The 24,250-nt window shown below is 38.7% G+C and overlaps 2 protein-coding genes across 2 annotated transcripts in view; both read right to left on the bottom strand.

Moving 5' to 3' along the window:
- Positions 1-13,429: 13,429 nt before the first annotated feature.
- LOC120715234 (carcinoembryonic antigen-related cell adhesion molecule 1-like) overlaps positions 13,430-24,250 on the bottom strand; it is a 45,918-nt gene continuing 35,097 nt past the window's right edge. The window contains exons 8-9 of the mRNA XM_040002124.1: positions 14,079-14,136; positions 13,430-13,979 (exon numbers count right to left, since the gene is read on the bottom strand). Of these exons, the coding sequence (XP_039858058.1) occupies positions 13,737-13,979; positions 14,079-14,136 (301 nt within the window). The 3' untranslated portion in view covers positions 13,430-13,736. The remainder of the gene's footprint in view (positions 13,980-14,078; positions 14,137-24,250) is intronic.
- On the bottom strand, positions 17,650-21,745 carry LOC120715433. The gene is made up of 7 exons (XM_040002469.1): positions 21,506-21,745; positions 20,082-20,378; positions 19,775-20,008; positions 19,581-19,685; positions 19,182-19,394; positions 18,737-19,078; positions 17,650-18,279 (listed from the first exon to the last, which is right to left on the bottom strand). Exons 1-7 carry the CDS (start codon positions 21,558-21,560, stop codon positions 18,251-18,253), a joined length of 1,275 nt encoding a protein of 424 aa, XP_039858403.1. The 5' UTR covers positions 21,561-21,745; the 3' UTR covers positions 17,650-18,250.

Below are 24,250 nucleotides of genomic sequence, written 5' to 3'. Positions count from 1 at the left end.
ATGTGACAGGTTTTAGATGGAGCATTAGATTCACACTTTAAAATCTATGGTTCTGTCTGTCAGTTCTCTCCCTTGGCAGACGCTCTTTCAGGCAACACCTCTTCTTCTCATTCTCCACGTCATCCAGTAACTCGAGTTCCATCTAAGCCTCACTTCATCATCACCAGCATCTAGACTCTGGGTCCGATCTTAAATCCCTGTCACCACTGGGCGTTGTGTTCTACCTGATGGGTCAGTTGAGACTAAATCGCAGAATAGCTTAATAATTTCTCAAAAAATTATGATCTTCAGTTCTTCGGCAACTGATCGGCTCCTTATAGAGGATGAAGTATGTGGAGTCTGCTGTAATCGCAAGACTGAGCTGAATTCTGCTTTGGAGATAACAAAATCTGCTGGAAACCTCATATAAAGTATGTACAAGCTAAACTGTCAAGAAGTGTCTCCATACTGAGTAAAGTTAAATATTTTTTGCCTTCCAATCACACTCCGGGTAATTTACTGTTCACTTTAATTGCCATATTGGAATACTGTGCGGAAATTTGGGGAAACACATATAAAACTTCACTTCAACCATAGTAAAATAAAAAAAAAAGCAATCAGGATAATTAGTAAAGCCTGGATATAGAGACCATACTAACACCATGTTTTTGAAATTAAAAATATTGAAGTTTATGGATCTTAATAAAATACAAAACGGCAAAAATTATGTATAAAGCTAGATACAATATGTTACCAAGAAATATACAGAGGATGTCTATGACAGAGAAGGAGACTATGAACTAAGGGGTAAATTGAACCTGAAGATTCTTAAAGCACGGTCAAATGTTAAAACCTTTTGCGTAACTATTTATGGAGTAAAACTGTGGAATAGCTTTACTGCAGAATTACAGCAATGCTCAGGAATTGGCAGTTCATAAAGACACTTCGAAAATTACTCTTGGAAGGATATGATATTGAAAAAGACAATCACCCATTGTATGTATAAATATGTCAACTCGTATTTAAATTATAAATATCGTGCCAGCCTTGTTGATATAAGTTTTCTTGTGTATTGGTGGAATATGTGATGAGGAGAATTAGGTAATATGTGGGATTAATAAGATGTTGAGCAGGGGTAGGAGTTAATAAGTATGTGCATACTTCTTCCTACTCCTTTTCAGACCAAACAACTGTTATCTCATGTTAGACGAATGTGTTTTATTTTATTATATTTTTCTTGTTTGTCTGTACAAATACGTGTGTGTGTGTATATCTACACATATATTCATATTTGTAAATGAAAATACATGTAGACGAGTATATATTGTTTTTTTTTTTGTTTGTTTTATTATGTCTGAAATAAATAAAGATACAAATAAAGATACAAATACAAATACAAATACTCTGACATGGCTGCAGGGTATTGGATATGTGGCTGTTTGAACACAGCATCTCTCTCAAACTTTCACAGTAGAGTAAGTCTGTAAGTCTGTGTCTGCTGGAGTGACACCAGATGCTCCGTCAGAGCTGAATCTGACAGCAGCATATGAGAACACTCCTGTTGTCTGGGTTGATCTGACTGTACGGTGGAACAAAGATTAACCACATGTTTATTTTAAAGTAGACTCTGCTGTAGTGGACTTCATCCTCCTGCTTTGGTTGTGTTGAGATGTCATTAACAGGACCAAGGCTGAGCTGATGGAGACAAACAGCATTAATTTATACTGTACTTTAAACTTGACTCCTTTTACTGTATGTTGAGAAAAATGAAATGACCACTGGAATGTTAAGACAGTCCACAAACTCCAATCTTTACCTGTTCAATTTGGTCAGACCTTTCAGTTGTTGGAGGCTGAGCAGAAGTTCTCTGTTTCCTGGTTGAAGTGAATGAACTGAAAAATTAGTGACTTCAGAGCAGAAATTGAATCTACTGCTGTGAACCAACACTTACCTACACACCAGCAGACAGTGAGAAGTATTAAAACCAGCAGAGCTGCAGAAACTCCTGCAGCTGCTGGTGTCCATGTTCCTGTGATACTTTGGACAGTGAGAGTCTTTGGAGCAGAGCTGATATCTTTGTTGGTTTTCACAGCACAGGAGTAGTTTCCTGCATCCTCCCTGCTGACTGGGTCTAGGATCAGATGTTTGTTCTGGTTCTCTCTCGCGGTCAGAGGTCGACTGTTCAAGTACCAAATGTAGTTTGTGTTGTCAGTCAGAGGACAGCTGGTGCTGCAGGTCAGTGTGACTCTCTGACCCTCTGTCACCACTGCAGAAGGACTCATCTTCACTCTCAGCTCTGGAAGAGGAACATTGGCAGTGTTGTGTTTAATGTATTGTTGTAAACACAAAACATTTTTCAGTAACTCAGTAATGTAATGTGTTACTGTACTAAATTCACTAATCACATTACAGTTACAATTATGTCATTACTTGCATTACAAAGGTTTTTCTGTTATCTGCACACCGGGTGGAGAGAAAGAAGAAAAATTTCAAACAAGCTTTCTTTCCTGCCACAATCAGCTGATTTCAGTTTGTGTGCAGGATTAGGAAAAAAGGTGGAGCGGTCTACAGCCTCTCCGAATTGTAGGCAAAGACATTACTTTTATCTTTATTGCACGTAAAGAACAGAGCGCGATGATAAAGTGGAAACTGCATCTAGAACAAAAAACAACTGCATTACGTTGCTAACACAACTTTGGGTCTTTGCAAACATCTGCACAGACAGCATGCTAGTGCAACGCCAGTCAAGAACCCAGACTGATGATAAAGCTGAGTGAATGCTGACTCCAGCCCAGCAGCCTGAACTTCAATAGGTAACAAAGGCAGTGATGAACAGACAGGCTGCAGCCTCTGTTTCTACCTGTTTATGTTTCTAAAGTAGAATCACTGGGAATCGCTATAAAGTTTCTTTGTTCTGGTTTTCATCTTTGCTTTGTGTTTTTAGCTTTGTGTTCACAGCGTAACGAGCAGGTGAGCAGTGTAACAATTTACTTTATCTGGTGAGTAATCAAGTGACATACTGTATTACTTTTAAAAGGTGTAACAAGTAATGTGTCATATATTCTTTTTTTGAGTAACGATACCAGCACTGATCAAAAACATTTAATCTCAGAGTAAATCTCCTCTGTGACTCACACACTAAACATGGACTTTGACTAAAGCTACAAACTGGTGCTTTAGTCCTCCTGTTCAGTGGAGAAATGTATTTATTAAAGAAGTGTATTTCACTACAAGTTATACATACATATTTGTACTTTCAGTTTTGTCAAAGTTCAATCTAAATTATCTTAAAAGAGAAAACTTTTTAGTCCACAACTTATTTCTGACGTCAACTAACACAAGTAAGTTTACAGATGACAAGTTTTTCCACAGTTTTTGTCATTTTTAGTAAAGATAATATTTTGTTTCTTATTATAGTCGATCTTTCAGTGCAGGAATTTGTGTGGAGTATTTTAACATAGTGGTAATGCTGTTTTAGATGAAGGACCTGAATATTTCTTCCACCTCTGTATCTCCGAATTGGACCGTATCTAAAATTTACCCTTGCATTTGCTATGATGGACTATTTACTCCATGGTGTAGCTATTTTCTCATAATTAAAAAATCTGAATATTTCTTCCACCTCTGCTCCTGTTCAGACATTAATGAGTAAAGTCTGCTGAGGGAGGAGTTTAGATTTACCTGTGACAATCAAAAAGACTCCAGGCAGATCAGACTGTGTCCATCCTCCATGATCTCTGTTTAATCTGAATGTGTATCCTCCTGAGTCATTCTTCTTCAGGTTGTTGATGGTCAGGATGTGTTGGTTCTTCATGTTGTCCTGATACTTCACACGACCTGCAGCCTCAATCAGCTCTTCATCTTCCACTTCATCTTTTCTCCATTTTTTACTCCAACATTTAAACTCTGGCTTCCTGTTATCATGATGTGAGTATTCACTTGTGATGTTCACTGAAGATCCTTCCAGAGCACAGATTCTCCTGCTGACATAATTCACTCTCCAGCAGTTTTTATCCTGAACACCTGAAATATAGATGGAAGATTTAAAGTTGTTTGATTTTCTGTATGCTGACACTTTTATTCATAATTAACTGAAAGAAAAAAATGAAATGAATTACTCACAGACTTCTGCAGACTGAAGATGCTCGTGGTCTTTTACAGCACAAGAGAACTTGTCTTTTGCAGAGATATGAATTGAAATATGTTGATTCTTGACGTTTCTGCTTCGGTTTTGGTACCACGTGTAGTTTTAGGGTCGGTCAGATTACAGCTGTTGTTACAGGTCAGTGTGACATTATCTGATGTGTAGGAAGTTCTTTGAACACAAACCTCTAAAAGATGATTAATAAAGTTTTCATAACACACAATGACCTATATCATTTTATTTCTGTTTTTAGGATGTGTGCTAACAGATTTATTAACAAAGGTCATATTTAGTGTAATCTTATAAAAGGAAAATTGACATTAAACAAAAATGTGAGAGGTTAGGTGAAAGATGTGTGTTTATCTGTGGAAACTTCACCTCTGGGATATGTGATGGAGCACAGCTCATCTACTGATCTCTGCTTGTAAGAACACATGTTCCTTTTAGCATAGGTCACACTGAAGCAGGTCGCTGTGATGGAATCTGTACAACAAAAGATGTATTGAGATATACTGAGATCATTCTTACATTTATACTAATTTACTTAAATTATTCTGTTTGTTTTGTTGAACAATAAGCATCATGACTCACCCACAGAGACTTATTTAGCTCAATTTTTTAAAAGGAAAATAAAAATTGAACAAATATATATTAGAGGTTTGATGGAAGATATTTGCTTATTTGTTGAAACGTCACCTCTGGGATATGTGATTCTCCCGTTAGCATAGGTCACACTGAAGCAGGTTTCTGTGATGGAATCTGAAACAAAGACATAATACTGATTAAAATCATTCACTGTGTGACTCATTCTGTTTGTTTTGGTAGAACAATAAACATCATGACTCACCCACAGAGACTTGAGGGGCTCTGAGATGCTCGTAGCCTTTGACAGCACAGGAGTATGTGACTGCTTCCTCACTGCTGAGCAGCTCTTGGTACCAGGGAGACCAGTCCTCATAGAGAAACTCTCTGTTCTTGTACCAGATGTAGGCTGCAGGCTTTTCAGTCAGAGGACAGCTGCTGCTGCACATCAGTGTTACTGTCTGTCCCTCTGTGGCAGGAATCACCTTTACCTGCAGCTCTGAGAGGATGATGGAGAACAACTTATACAATGATGTCATTTGGAAAGTTATCAATGAGTAAAAGTCACTGTACCTGCAACAACTTGAAGAGTAATGTTACTGAGTGAACAGAGTCCTGGTCTGTCTGTAGTCTTCATACAGCAGTAAGTGTTTGCATCACTCTCTCTTAGATCATTGATGGTTAAAGTTGGGATTTTCTCTTTAGACATGTTGTATGTTACACGTTGTCCATCCACAGAGAGCTCACTCATTGATCCATTCAAGTGTACAGTGAACCATTTGCTGCTTGAGGTCAGATGTTGATGTGAGCAGTGCAGATCCACTGATGAACCTTTGAGAGCACAGATCCTGGTTTCTCCTCCATTAACACCTTTAACAGGAAGTTTATTAGTAACAGATTTATTAGAGATTTGCTTATTAGATTGCTGTTATTACCTGTTTTTTTTTTGTTTTTTTTCATTAATCATTAAATATTAATGTTATATATTTGTACTGTAAAATCATAGATGAATTTACAAAGTGTTGCTTAAATGATGCAGTATCAATCTAAAATAATTCAAACAATACAAAGAGCTCTAGCTCCATCTTGCTGGGTCAACTTCTCTCTTTCAGTGTGAATGATGAAAATGATGCCAAAAATGACACATTCAGCTGTCTAACACATCGTAGCAAAGTTTAACTTCCTTCTTTCCTTTTGTCTTTTCTTTGTATGTGCATGTTGTGTCTTTTTACCTGAAATATTTTGTGCAATTATTCCTCCTATAATGATGTTTTGTCTGTATTTTATTTATTATAGGTTGTCTTTAATCACAAGTTATTGTTCAAAGAGCAGAAAGCTGCAGAGGTGTTAAAACTATTGTCTGTATCTGGTTTATGATGGAAACACGTCTGTGGTGACAAAGAATCTCCAGGCTGAAGCTCAGTGATCAGCATGAACAGCTGTGATGATGTAGACCTTACTCTGCTGTCAAGCTGCAGCTGCTCTTTGTATCAATGTAAAGGATCATATTTATTATTGAGCGACCTAAAAACTAATCTAGCCTAAAAAACTCTGACATGTTTCCGCAATCAAACCTCTGTCATAGAGTTTGAAAAGTTTTTGTTGACACCACTGTTTTCTGGTTGTTTTACTAGAATAACTGTCAGGGCTCGGAGTGGACTATTCTAGTAATGATGTCGTGCCAACAAAATATTTATACAGTGAGCTGAAAGGAGGCCATTTCTGATGTCTTTGTATATTGACATCATCTCAGACTCCAGCTTTCTGCTCGGTTGTTGTTCAGTTTCCCCTGAACTGCTTTAACATTCATTAGCTCACTTCAAGAGCTCATCAAAGCGGAAACTTTAAGTCCTGCTGATTAACAGTGAATCTCATGTTTTCCTACGTTTAAAACATTCAGCCATGAATGCTTTAGGAGGAGAAACATGTATTCCTACCTGAGACAAACTGAATGAATCCCCAAACCAAAAATCCAACTTCTGCCGAGATCATGACTGTCAGATTTCAGCTTCTAGTCAGAAAGTTAAGTGCATTGTTCGTCACACAGGAAAAGCTTAAAAACCCGAACTGACACGTACTAAAGTTAGTTCAGCCAAATATAAACTGCAGCTTTAACACCATCAAACTTCCTCCTGCATGGTGTTTTTTAGAAAGAGCAGACGTCTTAAGCTTAAATTTAACTTGTGGAGTTTTTTTAAACAGCAGAAATTTCTCTACATTTGCCTGACTGAGGCTGGAGAAGTGTGAAGCTTAGTGTTTTTCTTTCTTTTAAGTAAACAGTTCCTGCCAAGCAAGGGAACAAACATGCTTTATTTGTTTTGAGAACAGCAGTAATCAGTAGTATTATTTTCATACATACACAATTTAAAAAAACAACGAAAGTAAAGCTTAAAAAACACCTCATCTGATCTCAATGGGGAAAGCGTCACAGTGGATATCTATACTGATACAGAATGATGCCACATTGTTTGATGGAAATGAAAACCATCAACCTTCAGAGGGCTGAATTTGATGGAAGTCTGTTTCTAATTGTTTGGTTAATAACATTAACATCAGAGGCCTACTGGAGGTCATTTTGTAGGGCTCTGGCAGTGCTTGCTTTCCTAGTTCTCTCCCACATGGTTGCCCACAAACGTGCCCACAAAATGAAACATTTCAGTGGAAATTTAATTGCTTACCACCAATTTTTCGTGGTTTCCTGGTGGTTGGCCTTTTTTTTTCCTGTAGTGTGACCGAGGCCTAATCTACAGCACATCGCTGAACAATTCTGGGAATCTGGAGAAAACACTCTGGGCTAGGGACAAGACAAAGACAACACTTACAGTTTTTCTCAGTCGCTTTGGTGCGTTTCTCAGAACACCATTAACATTTGCACAGCAGTTAGTGCATTTCCCAAAACAATTAGTGCAAACTGCAAAACCTAGTGGATAGCCTGCAAAAGCACGTCACATGCACAGAATTGATTATCCATACCTCAAAAGCAAGTATCCATGTCAATGAAACTGTCAGTGCCATCAAAATGAAAAGTCTTGACACCATCTTTATGAACAAGATAGTCAAATGGCATTGTCATGTTTCCACTATGACAGTTTATAATTTCAGTGTTTCCCATTGCAAAAACAATTGGTGACACCTGAAAATGCTGACGACAGCACTATGGCCTACCTGTACAGCCATCTGAAATGTGCAGTAAAGTCACTGTAGATGTTATGGGAGTCTTGTGAGTAACTGAGACACTGAATACGTACGTTTCACATTTCCATTGTGTAGAAGTGTTTGTAATCCTACAGAATTGTGCAAAAGAAAAATATGCTACAGTCACTTGTTCACTGTAGAATACATGTAAACATAAAATCACCCATTTGGTAGAGCCTCCTCATGAGTGACAGCTGTAATTCACCTGAGATCAATTGTTCAATTTCGGAGACATTTCCAGGAAAAATGATACAGAAAGGTATAGGATTTGCTTGACAGATGGCCAATATTTGGCATGTGATAACTAGTTCAACAATTTTGTGTGTGATGACTTAAGCAATGGATGTATGACTATTAGTTTTATTGGGAACGACTATTCAGCATCCATAGGTATGATTACTTTTGACTGACATGACATAAGCAAATGGAAATGTCAGAAAGCAGCAGGGAAATGTATGGAAGCAACTGATTCATGTCCAAAATCATTTGCAGTTTGTTCAGAGAGAGGAGAAATTGCTACTATGATGTGCACAAATGACTGAGTGTTGTGGAGGTTGAACTAATAGTTATGAGAATTTCAATTCTGATCTGAGAAACGCACCAAAGTGACTGAGAAAAACTGTAAAGGCCTGTGATCTTTGGGCTTTCAGGCAGGGCTGCAATGAAACTATGCAAGATTCTGTCATGGAAATCACTGCATGGGTTTGGGAATAATTCCAAAAAACACTGTCAGTGAACAAATTTCATTCCTTTACGGTCACTCAAAGTAAAAATCAGCAATACAAACAGAAAATAGAGACCAATGTCAATTAATATGTCCGACCACCTCCTTTCACAAAATGTACTTCAGGGCAGCTGGATAGTATAATGGTAAGACCACACACCTTTAGAGCGGAGATCTCAAGTTTGATTCCCTCCTGGTATCCAGCAAGGGACCTGGCTAGGTCCCCCATACCATGACACCACGTCTGCTGCTCGGACATGATACATTTAAAGGCATGTTGTACTCTGTATGTGACCAATAAAGCTAGTTTCTTCTTCTTCTCTGGGAATCACGCTTTCATTCCTCACTTCTTCTCACTTATCAGTTTTTCAGGTAGATTTTCTCTGACAACAGACTTCACTTCATGCCTGTCACTGTGTGTGTGAAGGGCAGAATGGGGTGGATGTACAGCAGGCTAAACAGATTGTCTCCATCAGATTTCAGGTACAGCATCAGAGATCTCTGTACAGAAGAGCACAGTCATAGGAACGGCAATAGAAGATATTGCAGAGAACCCTCAACCTCGTCAGAAAGAAGACTGTATGATGATTTTAAAGACCTGATTACTGCTGCTGCTCTCATCAGAGATTAGAAAATACCAAAAATATTAATAAATGTTAAAAAAATCAACAGGCGTCTAACAGGAAAGGCTGAGAACTGACTTGTGTGAGTGTGTCTGCAGACAAACTGCATCCAGCTTTAACACCAGCACTTCCTCATTTCTATTTTCCTTAAAAGAAGAGCCCTCTAGTGTAGAATCATTGTACTGCATGAGCCAGTTCACATAATACAGAACCATTGAATGAATTGCTTCATATTTATCATCACAATTATGGGCTTTATTGTTTTAGTTTATCACAGTATCCCAGTTAAACGTGTGATACGACCACATTTTGTTATATTGTCATTAAAAACCTGTTAGTGCTCACAGTGAGAGGAGAGAGACATGAAGCTGTCAGGGATTATTTTGAGGTTTTAAAAAAACAAAACTTAATATATGTTAAACTTGCCGACATGATGACTTTAAAGCTTTAACTTCTCAGTTAAACAGTCCTAATGTTTTACATTCAAAGCTGCAAATCGCACAGAAAGTAACTCAACCCAAAGCATGTCATTTATTTTACACAACACTGACACCACATGCATTTCATCATTAGACATCTTGAAATTGAGAAGCTCAGGCATTTCTACTCTCCTGCTATGTTCTTCTGTATGTTATGTTCCAGTACAGAGAGTACAAACACTGGCAGACAGCTGTGGTGTCTCTGCTATGATACTGACTTTAGTTTAGACACAAAACATTTACAGGAGAAGGTCCCTTTAAATAAACATGAAGCTATTTAGTGATGATCATCCTGCTCTGCTCACTGAGCTGAGATCATTTCATGCATGAGATCAGGGTTAATCTGAGGAGATGAGACAGTTGATGCATTTATTTTGAACTTCCTCAAACATTTGGTTCATTAAAATAATGTAAATAACGGTAAATGGACTGATTTTTTATAGCCCTTTTCTACTCACCCTGAGTACTCAAAGCGCTGTATACAACATTCCTCATTCTCCCCTACTCATACAAGCACTTCTAAACTCAAGTGCAAACTAATAAACATTCACACACATTCACACACATTCACACTCCGATGACTGGGGAAGCCAAGGATCGAACCCAGCCCATTGTTCCTTCAGTGGGCTGGTTTCAGTCATTATGCAAATGTACTGTTTATAAGATTTGGGGAAACCTGCAGTCAGCTGAGACTGAAGAAGTCACTTGGATGAGTGACGAAACGTTTCTCACACAAAACGTTACGTCCAGATGAACAGAATAAACTTTTGGAGATATATACCTAACCATGTAGGAATGTTGCCCAATCAGAAGTCTAGAAGCCTGGGTGGGAAAGAGTAAACAAAGATGGCTCATAGAAGTAGAACTGAGTCCTATGTGTGGAGGGACAGTAACTGTGTGTGTATATGTAAGCATTTAAACACTGCAGAGAGTACAATTAACAGTAACAGTATTTTTTCTAAGTCCGCCATTGTAGAAATTCATTTCACCAAAACAATAACGTGGCGCACAGTGTGATGTCAAAAAAGGCGCACACCTTTGACGCTGCATTTTCTCTGTTTTCCTCGTCCACATGTAAATGCAAAAACGGAGTTTTTAAAAATCTCTGTTTTACATGTGGACGAACGGTGCAAACGCATAGAGAAATCTGCGTTTTCAAAAATACCCGTGTATGTGTGGACGTAGCCTTAGAAACTCTAGGATCTGTTCTGGTTTTCATAAACTGTTCCAAATCTGAGGCCTTTAAATGAAAGCGAGGATTGACCAAGGAATGTTTTGTATTTTGGTAGTTTGCAGTCTTCATGAGCTGCTCCTCTTGTTAAACTCTGCTGCTGCTGACTTTTGAAATCATTCTCCTCCAAACATTCTCATGTCACACCTCTACTGATCTCACTGCACTGGTTCTATATTACATTTAGGCTTTGTATGGTAAAGCATCTACCTGTGTCAATAGACTTTGCAGCCATATGTCACCAGTAGGACTCTCAGGTCATCTGATCAGGGTTTATTGTCCATTCCTACAAACTAAAGGTGACAGACCCTTTACAGATGTGGCCCCCTCTCTTTGGAATTCACTGTCCCATCAGCCTAAGACCTGTGAGTTGAGTGGATTCACTCAAAAAGCACCTAAAGACTCATGGTTTTAAAGTGGCATTTGGGTAGTTTTTATTTTGTTCTGTTTATTTCTGTTGTGGTCCTTTTTGCAGGCCAAATCAGTCAATGTGAGTGTGTAGTGTGTTTGTTGCAGATGCAGAGTATTGTGGGGGTCTGCTAATCCTGGAAGACGTTCCACACCTGCACACTGTTGAGCTGATTAGGGTCCAACTGTAAGAGGCTGGTGTTTCCATTTATTCAACACCAGATTTTATTCTGCATGTGCTAAACAAGCTTGGCTCCTTCGATGCTGTGTATGCTGTCGTTTCTGCTTTACTCACATTTGGCTTCTTTGCTCTTGCACCTCAGAAAACCAACTTATTTGGGAGTCTAGGTCACTTTCTTTCCAAGCTCCTTAAATAAATGTGTACTTCCTATTTGGTTGTGATTCTTTGTGTGTGGTCTGAACCTGCATTTTACATCTTGCTACTATATGCTGGATAGTCTCTGGGGCACCTTTGCACAGTTTAAAGAGCATATGTTCATGTGCTGCCAGTTCAGAGCCTCTGTGCTGTCCTTTAAGCCGGCCTTTCCTAGCCACTGGTGGGATTTCTTGATGTGAACCACTTCCTTTATCTATCCATACATCTCATGCAGGGGCTTGGTCATCTATGACTGTTTGTCATCACTATCTGTCTTCAGCTGCCTGAGGCATTCTTTTAGCAGCTTATCTAAGAGGCCGTCTTCCTGAAGTATTCATGGACGCCTCTCAATATAGCCGATATTTACAAAACTAAAAAGGGTTGGCATAGTAATGTCCTACAATTCTCAAATTAATTTGTGGGACACAACAGATTTAGAACAGAACATTTTAAACATTTAAAAGTTAGAGAAAACCAACATAAAAACTTAGAGAGAAGTTAGAGAGATCATCTTGAATGACTGATTGTTTATATTAACCTGCATTCTGCTGTGGTGAGCAGAGATGTTTTCATATATGGGATCTGGGTTCATCTGAAGAGAGAAGGCAAATAATATAAGCACTGGGTTATTTAAAATTATAGAATAGACGGTGCTTTACAACAATGTTTTGTTAGTGTGCGTTAAGTGGGAGTGCAGGGTTGACATAAACTATTGAGATAAGAGATCATCATAATTCTCAGACACATGAGTTGCAAGCAAAGAGTCATTGTGTTGTGCATGAAAGGTTTCCTCTATCAGTCTTTGTGGCAGGAGCAATGTGACAGGTAGATGGAGCATGAAGATTCACACTTTAAATCTCAGTTCTGTTCTGTCATTCTCCCTTGCAGACTCTCTTTCATGCAACCCTCTTCTTCTTCATCTCCACCTCATCCAAGTCACCTCGAGTTCCATCTAAGCCTCATCTTCATCATCACCAGCATCTAGACTCTGGGTCCTATCTTAAATCCTGTCACCACTGGCTTTTTGTTCTACCGTGATGGGTCATTGGAGACTAATCGAAGAATAGCTTAATCAATTCTCAATAAATTATCTTCAGTTCTTCCAAATGATCGCTCCTTATAGAGGATGAATTTGTGGAGTCTGCTGTATCTGCAAGACTGAGCTGAATTCTGCTTTGGTGGCAGTTTTCTCATTTGCAGCTTCATTAAAACAGTAAAACTCTCATTACTCTGTTAGATTATTGATTGTTAATGTGGAATTACACTTGTTAGTTTTAAATGTGCATCTTGGTTTATTACCACCAAATTCTTCAAAAGAACATTTCATTACCAAACCCAAACACTATACTATTTCAATATTCTTTTCTAACAGGATGATCATAGTTTTTTTTTTTTTTACTTTAATGAAGTTTAAAACTCTTATCACAACAAAAGAATTGAAAATATACTTTACTAACAGTGCATCTCCTATTAGCAACTTATACAGTAATAACACTGAAGTCGTTGCTTATGAGACAACTATTAGGATAATAAGCATACAATGAAAAGCATTTTCAACAACAAATATTCAATATGGCTTAAAATCACATAATTAAGTTAGTGATAGATATATTTATTGTGGGGTTTTTGTATGTTGTTAAAAAAGGACACAGAAGGTGTGTCCTGTGGTAGAAAAAGAAATTAGGAAATAAAACTCAGACTTCAGAGGACGGATCAAATTTGTGTAGTTGTACTTGGTGGATTCACACTTATCAAGAACCTTCAAATGTGTTTTTGTAGTTACTTTTATCTCTCTTCTGGCAGTGAGTATAATAAATGTACTTCTACTCTCCTAATAAATGTAGACCAGAGAAATAGCACGATGCACACATCATTCACAGTAACAGCTTTCGACAAGTAAATATTTTTCCTCTGATTAGGTTGGCTGAGTTTCTGGTGACCTCTTCAGGTTGTACTCTGCCATGACATAAGCAGTTATTGACCATGACATCTCTCTCAAACTTTCACAGTAGAGTAAGTCTGTAAGTCTGTGTCTGCTGGAGTGACACCAGATGCTCCATCAGAGCTGAATCTGACAGCAGCATAATGAGAACACTCCTGTAGTCTGGGCTGATGTGACTGTACGGTAGAATAAAGAGGAACCACATGTTTGTTTCTGAAGTGGACTCTGTTGTAGTGGACTTCATCCTCCTGTTTTGGTTGTGTTGAGACGTTTTCATACACAGGACCAGGACTGAGCTGATAAAGACAAACAGCATTACATTATAATGCACTTTAAACTTGACTCCTTTTATTGTATGTTGGCAAAAACGAGTTTTTTTAAACTCTAATCTTTACCTGTTCAATTTGGTCAGACCTTTCAGTTGTTTGAGACTGACCAGAAGTTCTCTTTTTCCTGGTTGAAGTTAATAAACTGAAAAATTAGTGACTTCAGAGCAGAGATTGAATCTACTGCTGTGAACCAACACTTACCTAACCCACCAGCAGACAGTGAGAAGTATTAAAAGGAGCAGAGCTGCAGAAACTCCTGCAGCTGCTGGTGTCCATGTTCCTGTGATACTTTGGACAGTGAGAGTCTTTGGAGCAGAGCTGATATCTTTGTTGGTTTTCACAGCACAGGAGTAGCTTTCCTGCATCCTCCCTGCTGACTGGGTCTAGGATCAGATGTTTGTTCTGGTTCTCTCTCGGGGTCAGAGGTCGACTGTTCAAGTACCAAATGTAGTTTGTGTTGTCAGTCAGAGGACAGCTGGTACTGCAGGTCAGTGTGACTCTCTGACCCTCTGTCACCACTGCAGAAGGACTCATCTTCACTCTCAGCTCTGAAAGAAGAACATTGGCAGTGTTGTAAAGTATTGTTGGGCAACAATGGTAAAATCCACAGTTTTTACCAAATCAAGGGCCTGTGCAACATCAGCCCAATCCTGACCTTAGAACCAATGATGGGCCGTCTCAACCACAGCCTAAACCTCACTTAATACCAAACGATGGCAGTCGTCCATATAATGACACTGATGAACTGGGTGCGCTGAGATGCCACCTGCAGGAGGCTCAGCGCATGTGCAAAACCAATCTTTACAAAATGACAGCTGCAAACCACAAAGCTGCTGCGGCTAAAACACAGAATAATTGGTGGTGTGTGAATAAGGCACGGCGAGTCCACAGGTCACAGTATTAAGCCATTATTGACTTGCATCACACCACAACACACCCCAACTCATGAGTCCCCGTGGTTTTAACTCAGCGAGCGTGATTAAGGATGCTGTGCAGGTGCGTCTGCCCTCCATGCACGGCACCGCCACCACACCCCACCACAATTGGCTTCGCCTGCAGCTACAGTCCTGCAGAGAAAATGCTGAAAAAAAAACCATCCTTGAGCTCCAAGAAGAACTGGAACAGGCTTGCAGAAACACAGATCCGAGGACACAACAACACCTGAGGTGAGTGAAGCTCCTGTTGAAGACAGCTGTCACAGCTGCAGAGCTGAGTGTGGACGCTTCAACACAAACTGCAGAAGCTCCACACACAGACTCTACAGACGTGAAAACCGATCGAGAAGCTTAGTTGGAGGTCCAGTGTAAAAAACAGCAAGAAGAGATTGAACAACTCCGTGAGCAGCTCCTCAAAACTCAAAAGAATCTAGAAGAGGAAGTTGCAAAGCGCAAAGATCAGGAACAAAGAGCCCGATGTGAGCTCGCTAAGATGAAAGACAAACTCAGCACCAGTGAGGCTCTTCGTGAAAAAAATGATTTGAAGGCGCAAAACTTAAAAGAAGAGCTGAAACCAAAGCTTCCCACCAGGAAATCATGGAGAAGCAAAACCAGGAGAACACAACAATCCGAAACCAACTCAGGCAAACAGAGTAAGAAAAGATCTCATTTCAGGAGTCTTTGCTGTCTCTGCAAGAGACAAGAAAAAAAGCAAGAAGACCAGTCCAACGTTGCCAATCCTGAAAATTCTCCAGCCCAAGACAAGACACTACATCAGTCAAGATCAGGAAAAGAGGTCAGTTTATCAAACCAGAAAAAGACGCAACACTTCAGGAGAATCAGCCAGAAAAAGAGGAGGCCAGCGCTACCAAACCAGAAAATCCAGAGGCCCGAGATGACAAAGTGCCAAAAGAAAAACCAAAAAAGAAAAAGCACAACTGGTTTTGGAGACTATTCACTCCATCTAATAAAATATCAGCAATTTACAACTAAATAGTAACAGTTACTTCCAGTGCCTAAACATCCATTTTTAGGCATATTTGCTTTAATATTTATCCATCCGCTTCTCTTTTTCAGGGTTGCGGGGATCGCTGGAGCTGTCATAGGGCAAGAGGCGGGGTACACCCTGGACAAGTCACCAGTCGGTCGCAGGGTCAACACACAGAAACAGACAACCATTCGCGCTCACACCTATGGGCAATCTGAATTACTCAATTAACCTATCCCCACAAACTGCATGTCTTTGGACGCTGGGAGGAAGCTGGAGTACCCAGAAGAATCCACGCAAACACGGGGGGAACATGCAAACTCCACACAGAAAGACCCCTGATGGTGGAATTGAACTCAGGACTTTCTTGCTGTGCGGCAACAGTGATCACCACCGTGCCACCGTGCACATAATATTTGCTTTAATATTGAGTTGTGTATAACTTTGTCATCGGCTCCACCCCCCCAACCGGTCGCGGCAGATGGCCGCCCCTCCCTGAGCCTGGTTCTGCCGGAGGTTTCTACCTTTTGAAAGGTAGTTTTTCCTCCCCACTGTCGCCAAGTGCTTGCTCATAGGGGATTATTGGGTTTTTTTCTTTAGTTCAGTTCATTTGTATGTAAATACTGTTGGATTGAATTGAACTGAATTAAAGAAGATTTTTATGAGACAGAGTAATCACTGAGTGAACCAGGGTATTATAACATCTTACCCATAAATAATTACGATCAACCCATTAAATAAATAATTGGATTTACCAAAACATCTGAAGTGTGAACATTTAATTTTGTTTCATTTAAAACATATGAAAATGTCAAATTACATCAATATAACAGCAGAAATAAAAATGTTTACGGCCTGGTTGAAAACTTTGTTCTGTGAATGATATCCACTGTGTCTGTGCTGTTGATGCCTTTTGAAAGCATTCCTAATAGCATCTATCAAGTAATATTATGAAAGTTCTCTCTTTGGCATCCACAGACGCAACAGCTCATAACAAAATGGTGCAAACAGAGGTGAATCCACATAAATATACTTTTTATATCTGAAAGTCCTGAAGAGCACAGTGTTATGTAAAAAAGTAGGAAATTAGTTTTTGATTTATAATTTCTTTGTTGTAACAATTCTTTGTGGCAACAAATCTTATAAAAAAAAAAAAAAGCCTGTATTTTTTTTTTCTTTTTTTTTACCATCAAATAGTGATATGTTTGCAAGTAAAATGTTTTATTGATTTAAACAGCAGAGTTGAGTATGTGGGTTAAACGCATAAAAAAAAAAAAAAATTGCCCACTCTGGAATGCCCTACAGCATGGGTGTCCAACTCCAGGCCTCAAGGGCTGGTGTCCCTGCAGGTTTTAGATGCATCCCTACTCCAACACAGCTGAGTCAAATGGTTGGATTACCTCTTCGGCATGCCATCAAGTTTGATTCAGGTGTGTCGGAACAAGGATCCATCTAAAAGCTGCAGGACAGTAGCTCTCCAGGACTGGAGTTGGACACCCACGTCCTACAGCTTATTCTGATGTTGTCTCTTGTTTTGGGCTCCTGGTATCCCAGCAGCTGACAATCATGTGCCTGATTGGGGCCTGATTAGCTGCACCTGTTAGCATGGACGCTGCTACAGCTAACAGTCAGTGTCTGCTCTAAGCATAGCATGTTTGACTGATTCGGAAAGGGCCAGTGCCATAGGGCAACTTCAAGCTGGTGTTAGGGCTAACCCAGCCCAAGAATACAACAACGCAAGAACACAGTTTCCTCGCCTCCTCAGCACATAAGACCGCTATGCTGTCTTTCACAGATTTGCAATAAAGGTTTGCACAATATGAGTCTAGATTCTGCCAATGATAGTTGAATCATAGGTTTAAAGTGTGGCAAAGCTGGCTGACTGGCTGTGGATATCATCCCACAGCAGTGTGTGATCAGTATGAGGAGGAAGTGAAAGGCTGGTTTGATTGTGTCTGGTTCTTCCATATGCTTGTCTTGTTTGTTCTTACTTCATCCAATCCAACAAAAAACATTAAAGGAGAGTCAACAGGAGAATAAACTGTTTGACAACTGCTGTTCATGGGTGTAGCCCACATACGCAACTGTTCTGCTCAACCAGCAAATCCATTTTCATTACCAGTGTGGCTAGATTTCAGGAGACATGAACAAGCTTTCCAACAGTATAAAATGTATTGCCAAGAAGCATTGTTACAGCAAAGAAACAATCAACCAAACACAAATTTCTTTACTTTGTATGTTAAGTTTACATATACATTTTCATGTGCAGAAAAAACTTGGAAGATAATCCCTTTGTCTTTTTGTATATTAGCACTTTAAATTTTGATAGTTGAAGTATGTAGATCTGTAAGGCATAAAAAAAACCTTCTGGATTATGTGGAAAATTGCTACAATCTGAAAACAGGCAGTTTTTCTGAGTTCATTTAAAGTCTAATATTCAGAGATACATGGTTGTGAGAGGATGTCAGCATTTGAAGCGATGATCTTAAAGAATGTGATTTATGTAGATTCAACTAAAACAGTCCACAAGTAGATTATTTAAAATAAACTGAACCTGAAACACTGACAGCTGAGAATCGAACACATGACTGTATCACCTGTAAATATAAAACACTGACACAATGAGTACTTCAGATTCTGATAAATAAATTTCTTAAAAAGTCTGAATATTTTGACGTTTTTAAATGGAGGACTCTTACTTGTTGTCATGGCGTCATGGCTGATATTTTCTCGCTATTAAATGATCTGAACAGTTCTTAAACCTCTAAGTAAAGTCTGCTGAGTAAGAAATTAAGATTTACCTGTGACAATCAAAAAGACTCCAGGCAGATCAGACTGTGTCCATCTTTTATGATCTTTGTTGAATCTGAATGTGTATCCTCCTGAGTCATTCTTCTTCAGGTTGTTGATGGTCAGGATGTGTTGGTTCTTCATGTTGTCCTGATACTCCACACCACATGCAGCCTCAATCAGCTCTTCAACTTCCATTTTATCTTTTCTCCATTTTTTACTCCAACATTTAAACTCTGGCTTCATGTTATCAGGATGTGAGTATTCACATGTGATGTTGACTGAAGATCCTTCCAGAGCACAGATTCTCCTGCTGACATAATTCACTCTCCAGCAGTTTTTATCCTGAACACCTGAAATATAGATGGCAGATTTAGAGTTGTTTGATTGGCCTGTATGCTGAAACTTTTATCTATAGTTAACTGACAGAAAAAAAACGAGTTGTGTATTACTCACAGACTTCTGCAGACTGAAGATGCTCGTGGTCTTTTACAGCACAAGAGAACTTGTATGTTGAATTGTTGTGAGTTAAACATTGTTGATTCTTGTAGTTTCTGCTTGTGTTTCTGCAGCTCATGTAGGCAGTTTGAGGGTCAAACAGCTTACAGGTGGTGTTACAGGTCAGTGTGACACTATCTGATGTGTAGGAGGTTTTTTGAACACGAACCTCTGAAAGATGATCAAAAAGTTTTCATAAGACACAATAATGTACAAAATTTTATTTCTGTTTTTAGAATGCCTGCTACTAGATTTATTAACAAAGGTAATATTTAGCCTTATCTTATATAAGGAAAATGACATTAAACTAATATAGAGGTTTGATGGAAGATATTTGCTTATTTGTTGAAGCTTCACCTCTGGGATATGTGATGGAGCACAACTCATCTACTGATGTCTTCCTGTAAGAACACATTCTCCCTTTAGCATAGGTCACACTGAAGCAGGTCGCTGTGAGGGAATTTATACAACAAAGAAATAATATTGATTCAAATGATTCACTGTGTGACTCATTGTGTTTGTTTTGTTGCACAATAAACATCATGACTCACCCACAGAGACTTCAGGGGCTCTGAGATGCTCGTAGCCTTTGACAGCACAGGAGTATGTGACTGCTTCCTCACTGCTGAGCAGCTCTTGGTACCAGGGAGACCAGTCCTCATAGAGAAACTCTCTGTTCTTGTACCAGATGTAGGCTGCAGGCTTTTCAGTCAGAGGACAGCTGCTGCTGCACATCAGTGTTACTGTCTGTCCCTCTGTGGCAGGAATCACCTTTACCTGCAGCTCTGATAGGATGATGGATAAAAACGTTTACAATGATGTCATTTGGAAAGGAATCAATGTTAAAAGTCACTGTACCTGTAACAACCTGAAGAGTAATATTACTGAGTGAACAGTTTCCTGCACTGTCTGTAGTCTTCATACAGCAGTAAGTGTTTGCATCACTCTCTCTTAGATAATTGATGGTTAAAGTTGACTTTTTCTCTTCAGACATGTTGTACGTTACACATTGTCCATCCACAGAGAGCTCACTCTTTGATCCATTCAAGTGTGCAGTGAACCATTTGCTGCTTGAGGTCAGATGTTGATGTGAGCAGTGCAGATCCACTGATGAACCTTTGAGAGCACAGATCCTGGTTTCTCCTCCATTAACACCTTTAACACAAACTTGCATTAGTGAACAGATCAGCTGTGATTGTTGCTGTTCGCTGACATTTAAAGTTAAGAGTAAATGTAAAAAAAACTCAGACATTAGAAAGACAAACTAACCACCTCACCTTGCTGGGTTAACTTCTCTTTATCAAAGCAAAGGATTAAAATGACGACAGAGTGACAGTTTCATATTCAGTTTAACACATTGCACAGTGAAACTTAACTTCCTGTACATGTATCTTCCTCTTCATGTACGTGTATGCTGTGTCTTTAGGCATGAGAAATTACATGCAATCATTTCCCACATTATTTACAACACAAAGTGTATTTTAGTACTTTGTGTTGTCTCTACAGCATGCTGTTGTCTTTAGTCACATGTTCAAGTTCAAGCTTTATTTTTTCCTTTTGTGAGAGCAGAAAGCTGCAGAGGTGTTAAAACGATTTTCTGTTTCTGGTTTATGATGGAAACACGTCTGTGGTGTCAAAGAATCTCCAGACTGATGCTTCGTGAGCATGAACAGCTGTAATGATGTAAACCTTACTCTGGTGTCAAGCTGCAGCTGCTCTTTGTATCAGTGTAAAGGATCATGATATTTCAAAGACAGCAGTACCAAGCACTGTTTCATGGGAATTTGTAGTTCTTGTGTTGTGTTTCAGGGGCTTTAAACTGATTTTAACAGCTGTTTTCTGTTGGTTTTACTCTTTTTAAACCTCCATCTGGGCTGAGAGTGGATTGTTCCATTAATGATGTTCTAATGACAAAATATTCATTCTGTGAGCTGAAAAAAAACAACAAAAAAACAATTTCTGATTTCTTTATATGTTCATGGCTTTTAAGAGTTCAAGTGTGAAGAGTCCTGCATGGTTGCTGTTCAGTTTCCCCTCAGTGGAATAACACAACATTCATTACAAACATCTGTTTAGACATGTTTCTACTCTGTTCCAGTCATTCAGTGATGATATTATTGTCCTTTTGTGCATTTCAGGAGCTCTTCAAAGCAGAACTCCTGCTGCCTAACAGTGAATCTCATGTTTTCTAACATTCTTTAATAACCTTTGTAAGTTTTTCTACACTTGAAACATTTTTATAGTCTTTAGTTATCATAAGGAGGAGAAAGAGTCATTCCTACCTGAGAGACACAGAATGAAACCCACCCCAAAAAATCCAGCTTCTGCCAAGATCATGATTGCTGTAGATTTCAGCTTCTAGTCTGAAAGTTGGTTGTTTGAATCTTGAAAAGATCTTTACAGCTGAGTGTGCTCACAGGAAAGGCTGAAAACAGAACAGACAATTGTGAACATCACTGCACCTAAAGATAAACTCTTTGCAGCTTTAACAGCATTACATCACTTCCTCCTTTTTAGAAAGAGCACACCTCTAGTAAGAAAGTATGGATTGCAACAACTTAAGCACAGACAGAGACCACAAATACACACATAGAAGGATAATTAGGGAGACAGGGAAGATATCTGGGGAGAACGAGACACAAGTGAGTGAAATCACTGCAGATTAGCCAAACAAGTAGAACTAAATACAAAGCACAAAAGACAAGAGACTATAAAAAACAGGAAATGACTAACACTGAGACACAGACTCAAACATACAGACAAGACACAGACACAAGATTGAACGAGAAAACCATAACCAGCTAAATGCTATTAAACAGGCCACAGACTGATAGTCTCTTGTCCTGTATCCATTGTGTCCCCTTTCACTTGCTCTGTTTCATTATTTTTGATTTGTTCCAGCAGTGTGCCCTCCTGTTTCCAATCGCCTTGTTATCATGCAAGTATTTAACTCTTCACCGTTCCCCTGTCTCTCATCGTGTCCTCCAGATTAGCACGGTGTTTAGTGAGGTGTGTGTGGTCTCTTGTTTACATCTAGTCATGAGTTCTATAGACAACAGAGTCTTTATTTGTAGTTTATCTTTTTTATGCTTTGTTTGGTGTTTCTTTGTACTTTTCCTAGTTTTTAGTTTGCTTTCTCAGCCAATAAAGCTGCCACTTTCAGTTAACTATTCCATCTCTGAGTCCTGGGTTTGGGTCCTACCCCTGCTCATCACACAGCTCACCTTGGCAAAGATTCCTGTTTGGTTGCTGTTTAGTTTTCCCTGAAATGCTTTAACAGAACATTCATTAGCAAATGTGTGCAAATGTATCTTGTTTACACACCTTTCTACTCTGTGCCATCCATTCACTGATGGTAAAATTGCACCAGACTTTGATACATTTCAAGAGTTTAACATCCTCTTACTTAACAGTGAATCACATGTTTTCTTACACCCTTTAATAACTTTCCAGAAATTTTCTACTATTGAAACATTTTTTTTCAGTCTTCAGTCATCATAAGAAGAAGAAATAGTAATTCCTACCTGAGAGGTAAAGAATGAAACCCAAAAAGAAAAATCCAACTTCTGCCAACACCATGACTGACATACAATCAATCACTAATCAAAAAGTTGATTGTATGAGTCTTTACAGCTGAATATTCTCACAGGAAAGGCTGAAAACAGAACTAATGTCAGTGGGCCTAAAGATAAACCACATGCAGCTTTAACACAATTAACACTTCCTCATTCATGATGGTTTTTAGAAGGAAAACCCCTAATTAGGACTTTTATAACACAGCAGTGTAAATTCACTTCTGGATAGTTTTAACAACATTCGTATCCATTTTATAATTATTAATAACATGAAGAAACAAAAATATATTTTACATTACTTAAATATAAAGTATATTGTTGATTTTAAGAAACTGAGTGTACTGTACATTACAAACCTATATAGTAGATTACAACTGACACTAAGTATCGATATATGTAAAAGTGGCTCAGCACCTCATACAATATTTAAATCAAAACACTGCAACTACAGCCTAAAAATTAACATAGTACTACAATGTGGTACTGTACTGTAGATGTGTCAGATTACACAAACTGTTACCCACTTCAATATATTTTTAATGGTTCATTTCAAAGTTTATGAGAATTAATCATTTTTGAAAGAAATAATTACACACTAACATATTTATGATTGTATATTTATGAGAACAATTTTCTTCCTTTTTTCTGTAAAAAAAAAACAAAAACGACTGACTGCACCTTTTAAAAACGTTTGCACTCGCCTGATGTAGCGGTGATGCAATATCAAGTTCCACCAGTAGATGGCAGTAACAGATTGGATAAATGAGTGAGTAGCACAGTAATCATAGCAGAAGCAAGAAACCACCGTTGCAGGGGAGAGACGGTCAGGTGTACATGTAAAGGTAAGCTTTTGAGTTTCTTTTTATTAAGTCTGGAAACATGGGGGATCCCAGGTTTCACACTTTGATAAAAAAAAAAAATCCCTCATCATTTCCATTGGATCACAGCTGATCACAGACTTCAGCTGGGCCAAAGCAACCTCACTTTTTTGTGTATGTACCCATGTTGTTTGTCATACATGTAGAATTTGATATAGAGTTATAAGTCCCCCTTAAAAAATGTAGATTACATACATAAAAACATACATAAAAATAATTAGTATTTCTTAAATATTTTTTTAGGAACAGTGTTGTTTATTTACTTTGATTTGGCCATCTTTAAGGTGTGTTTCTCTTTAAAGGTGTTTCTATTACACTGTGTGCAGACTGAGTCCCCAGCTGTCTCAGGAGGACCAGTCCTGGTGGACATGTTGTGGGAGACTCAAATGGATGAGAAAAAAGGAGATCCTCTAATCTCTAGCAAAAATACACGTAAACAACTGTGTAGTTTTCTTTCTTTTCTCGTACCACACAAAGGTCAGAGGGTCCGTCAGAAAACACAGGGTCAGGGATCGATCTCTTTGGCAGGAATCCCCTTTACCTGCAGCTCAGTGAAATATAAATAAATAACATT

The sequence above is a fragment of the Simochromis diagramma genome, unplaced genomic scaffold (assembly GCF_900408965.1).
Source record: "Simochromis diagramma unplaced genomic scaffold, fSimDia1.1 OVJJ01000798.1, whole genome shotgun sequence".
Lineage (NCBI taxonomy): Eukaryota > Metazoa > Chordata > Actinopteri > Cichliformes > Cichlidae > Simochromis > Simochromis diagramma.
Note: the sequence above shows the minus strand (reverse complement) of the source record. Positions and strands in the feature narration are given on the sequence as shown.

What these genes read in the sequence shown, in the direction of transcription:
- LOC120715433 (XM_040002469.1), bottom strand. Translation starts at nt 21,560, where the DNA reads ATGATCTTGGCAGAAGCTGGATTTTTTGGGGTGGGTTTCATTCTGTGT. An exon ending in TCTTCAGTCTGCAGAAGTCT is followed by an intron (nt 19,079 to 19,181) that starts GTGAGTAATACA and finishes TCTATATTTCAG; the next exon opens with GTGTTCAGGATAAAAACTGC. An exon ending in AGTCTTTTTGATTGTCACAG is followed by an intron (nt 18,280 to 18,736) that starts GTAAATCTTAAT and finishes TATGCCTTACAG; the next exon opens with ATCTACATACTTCAACTATC.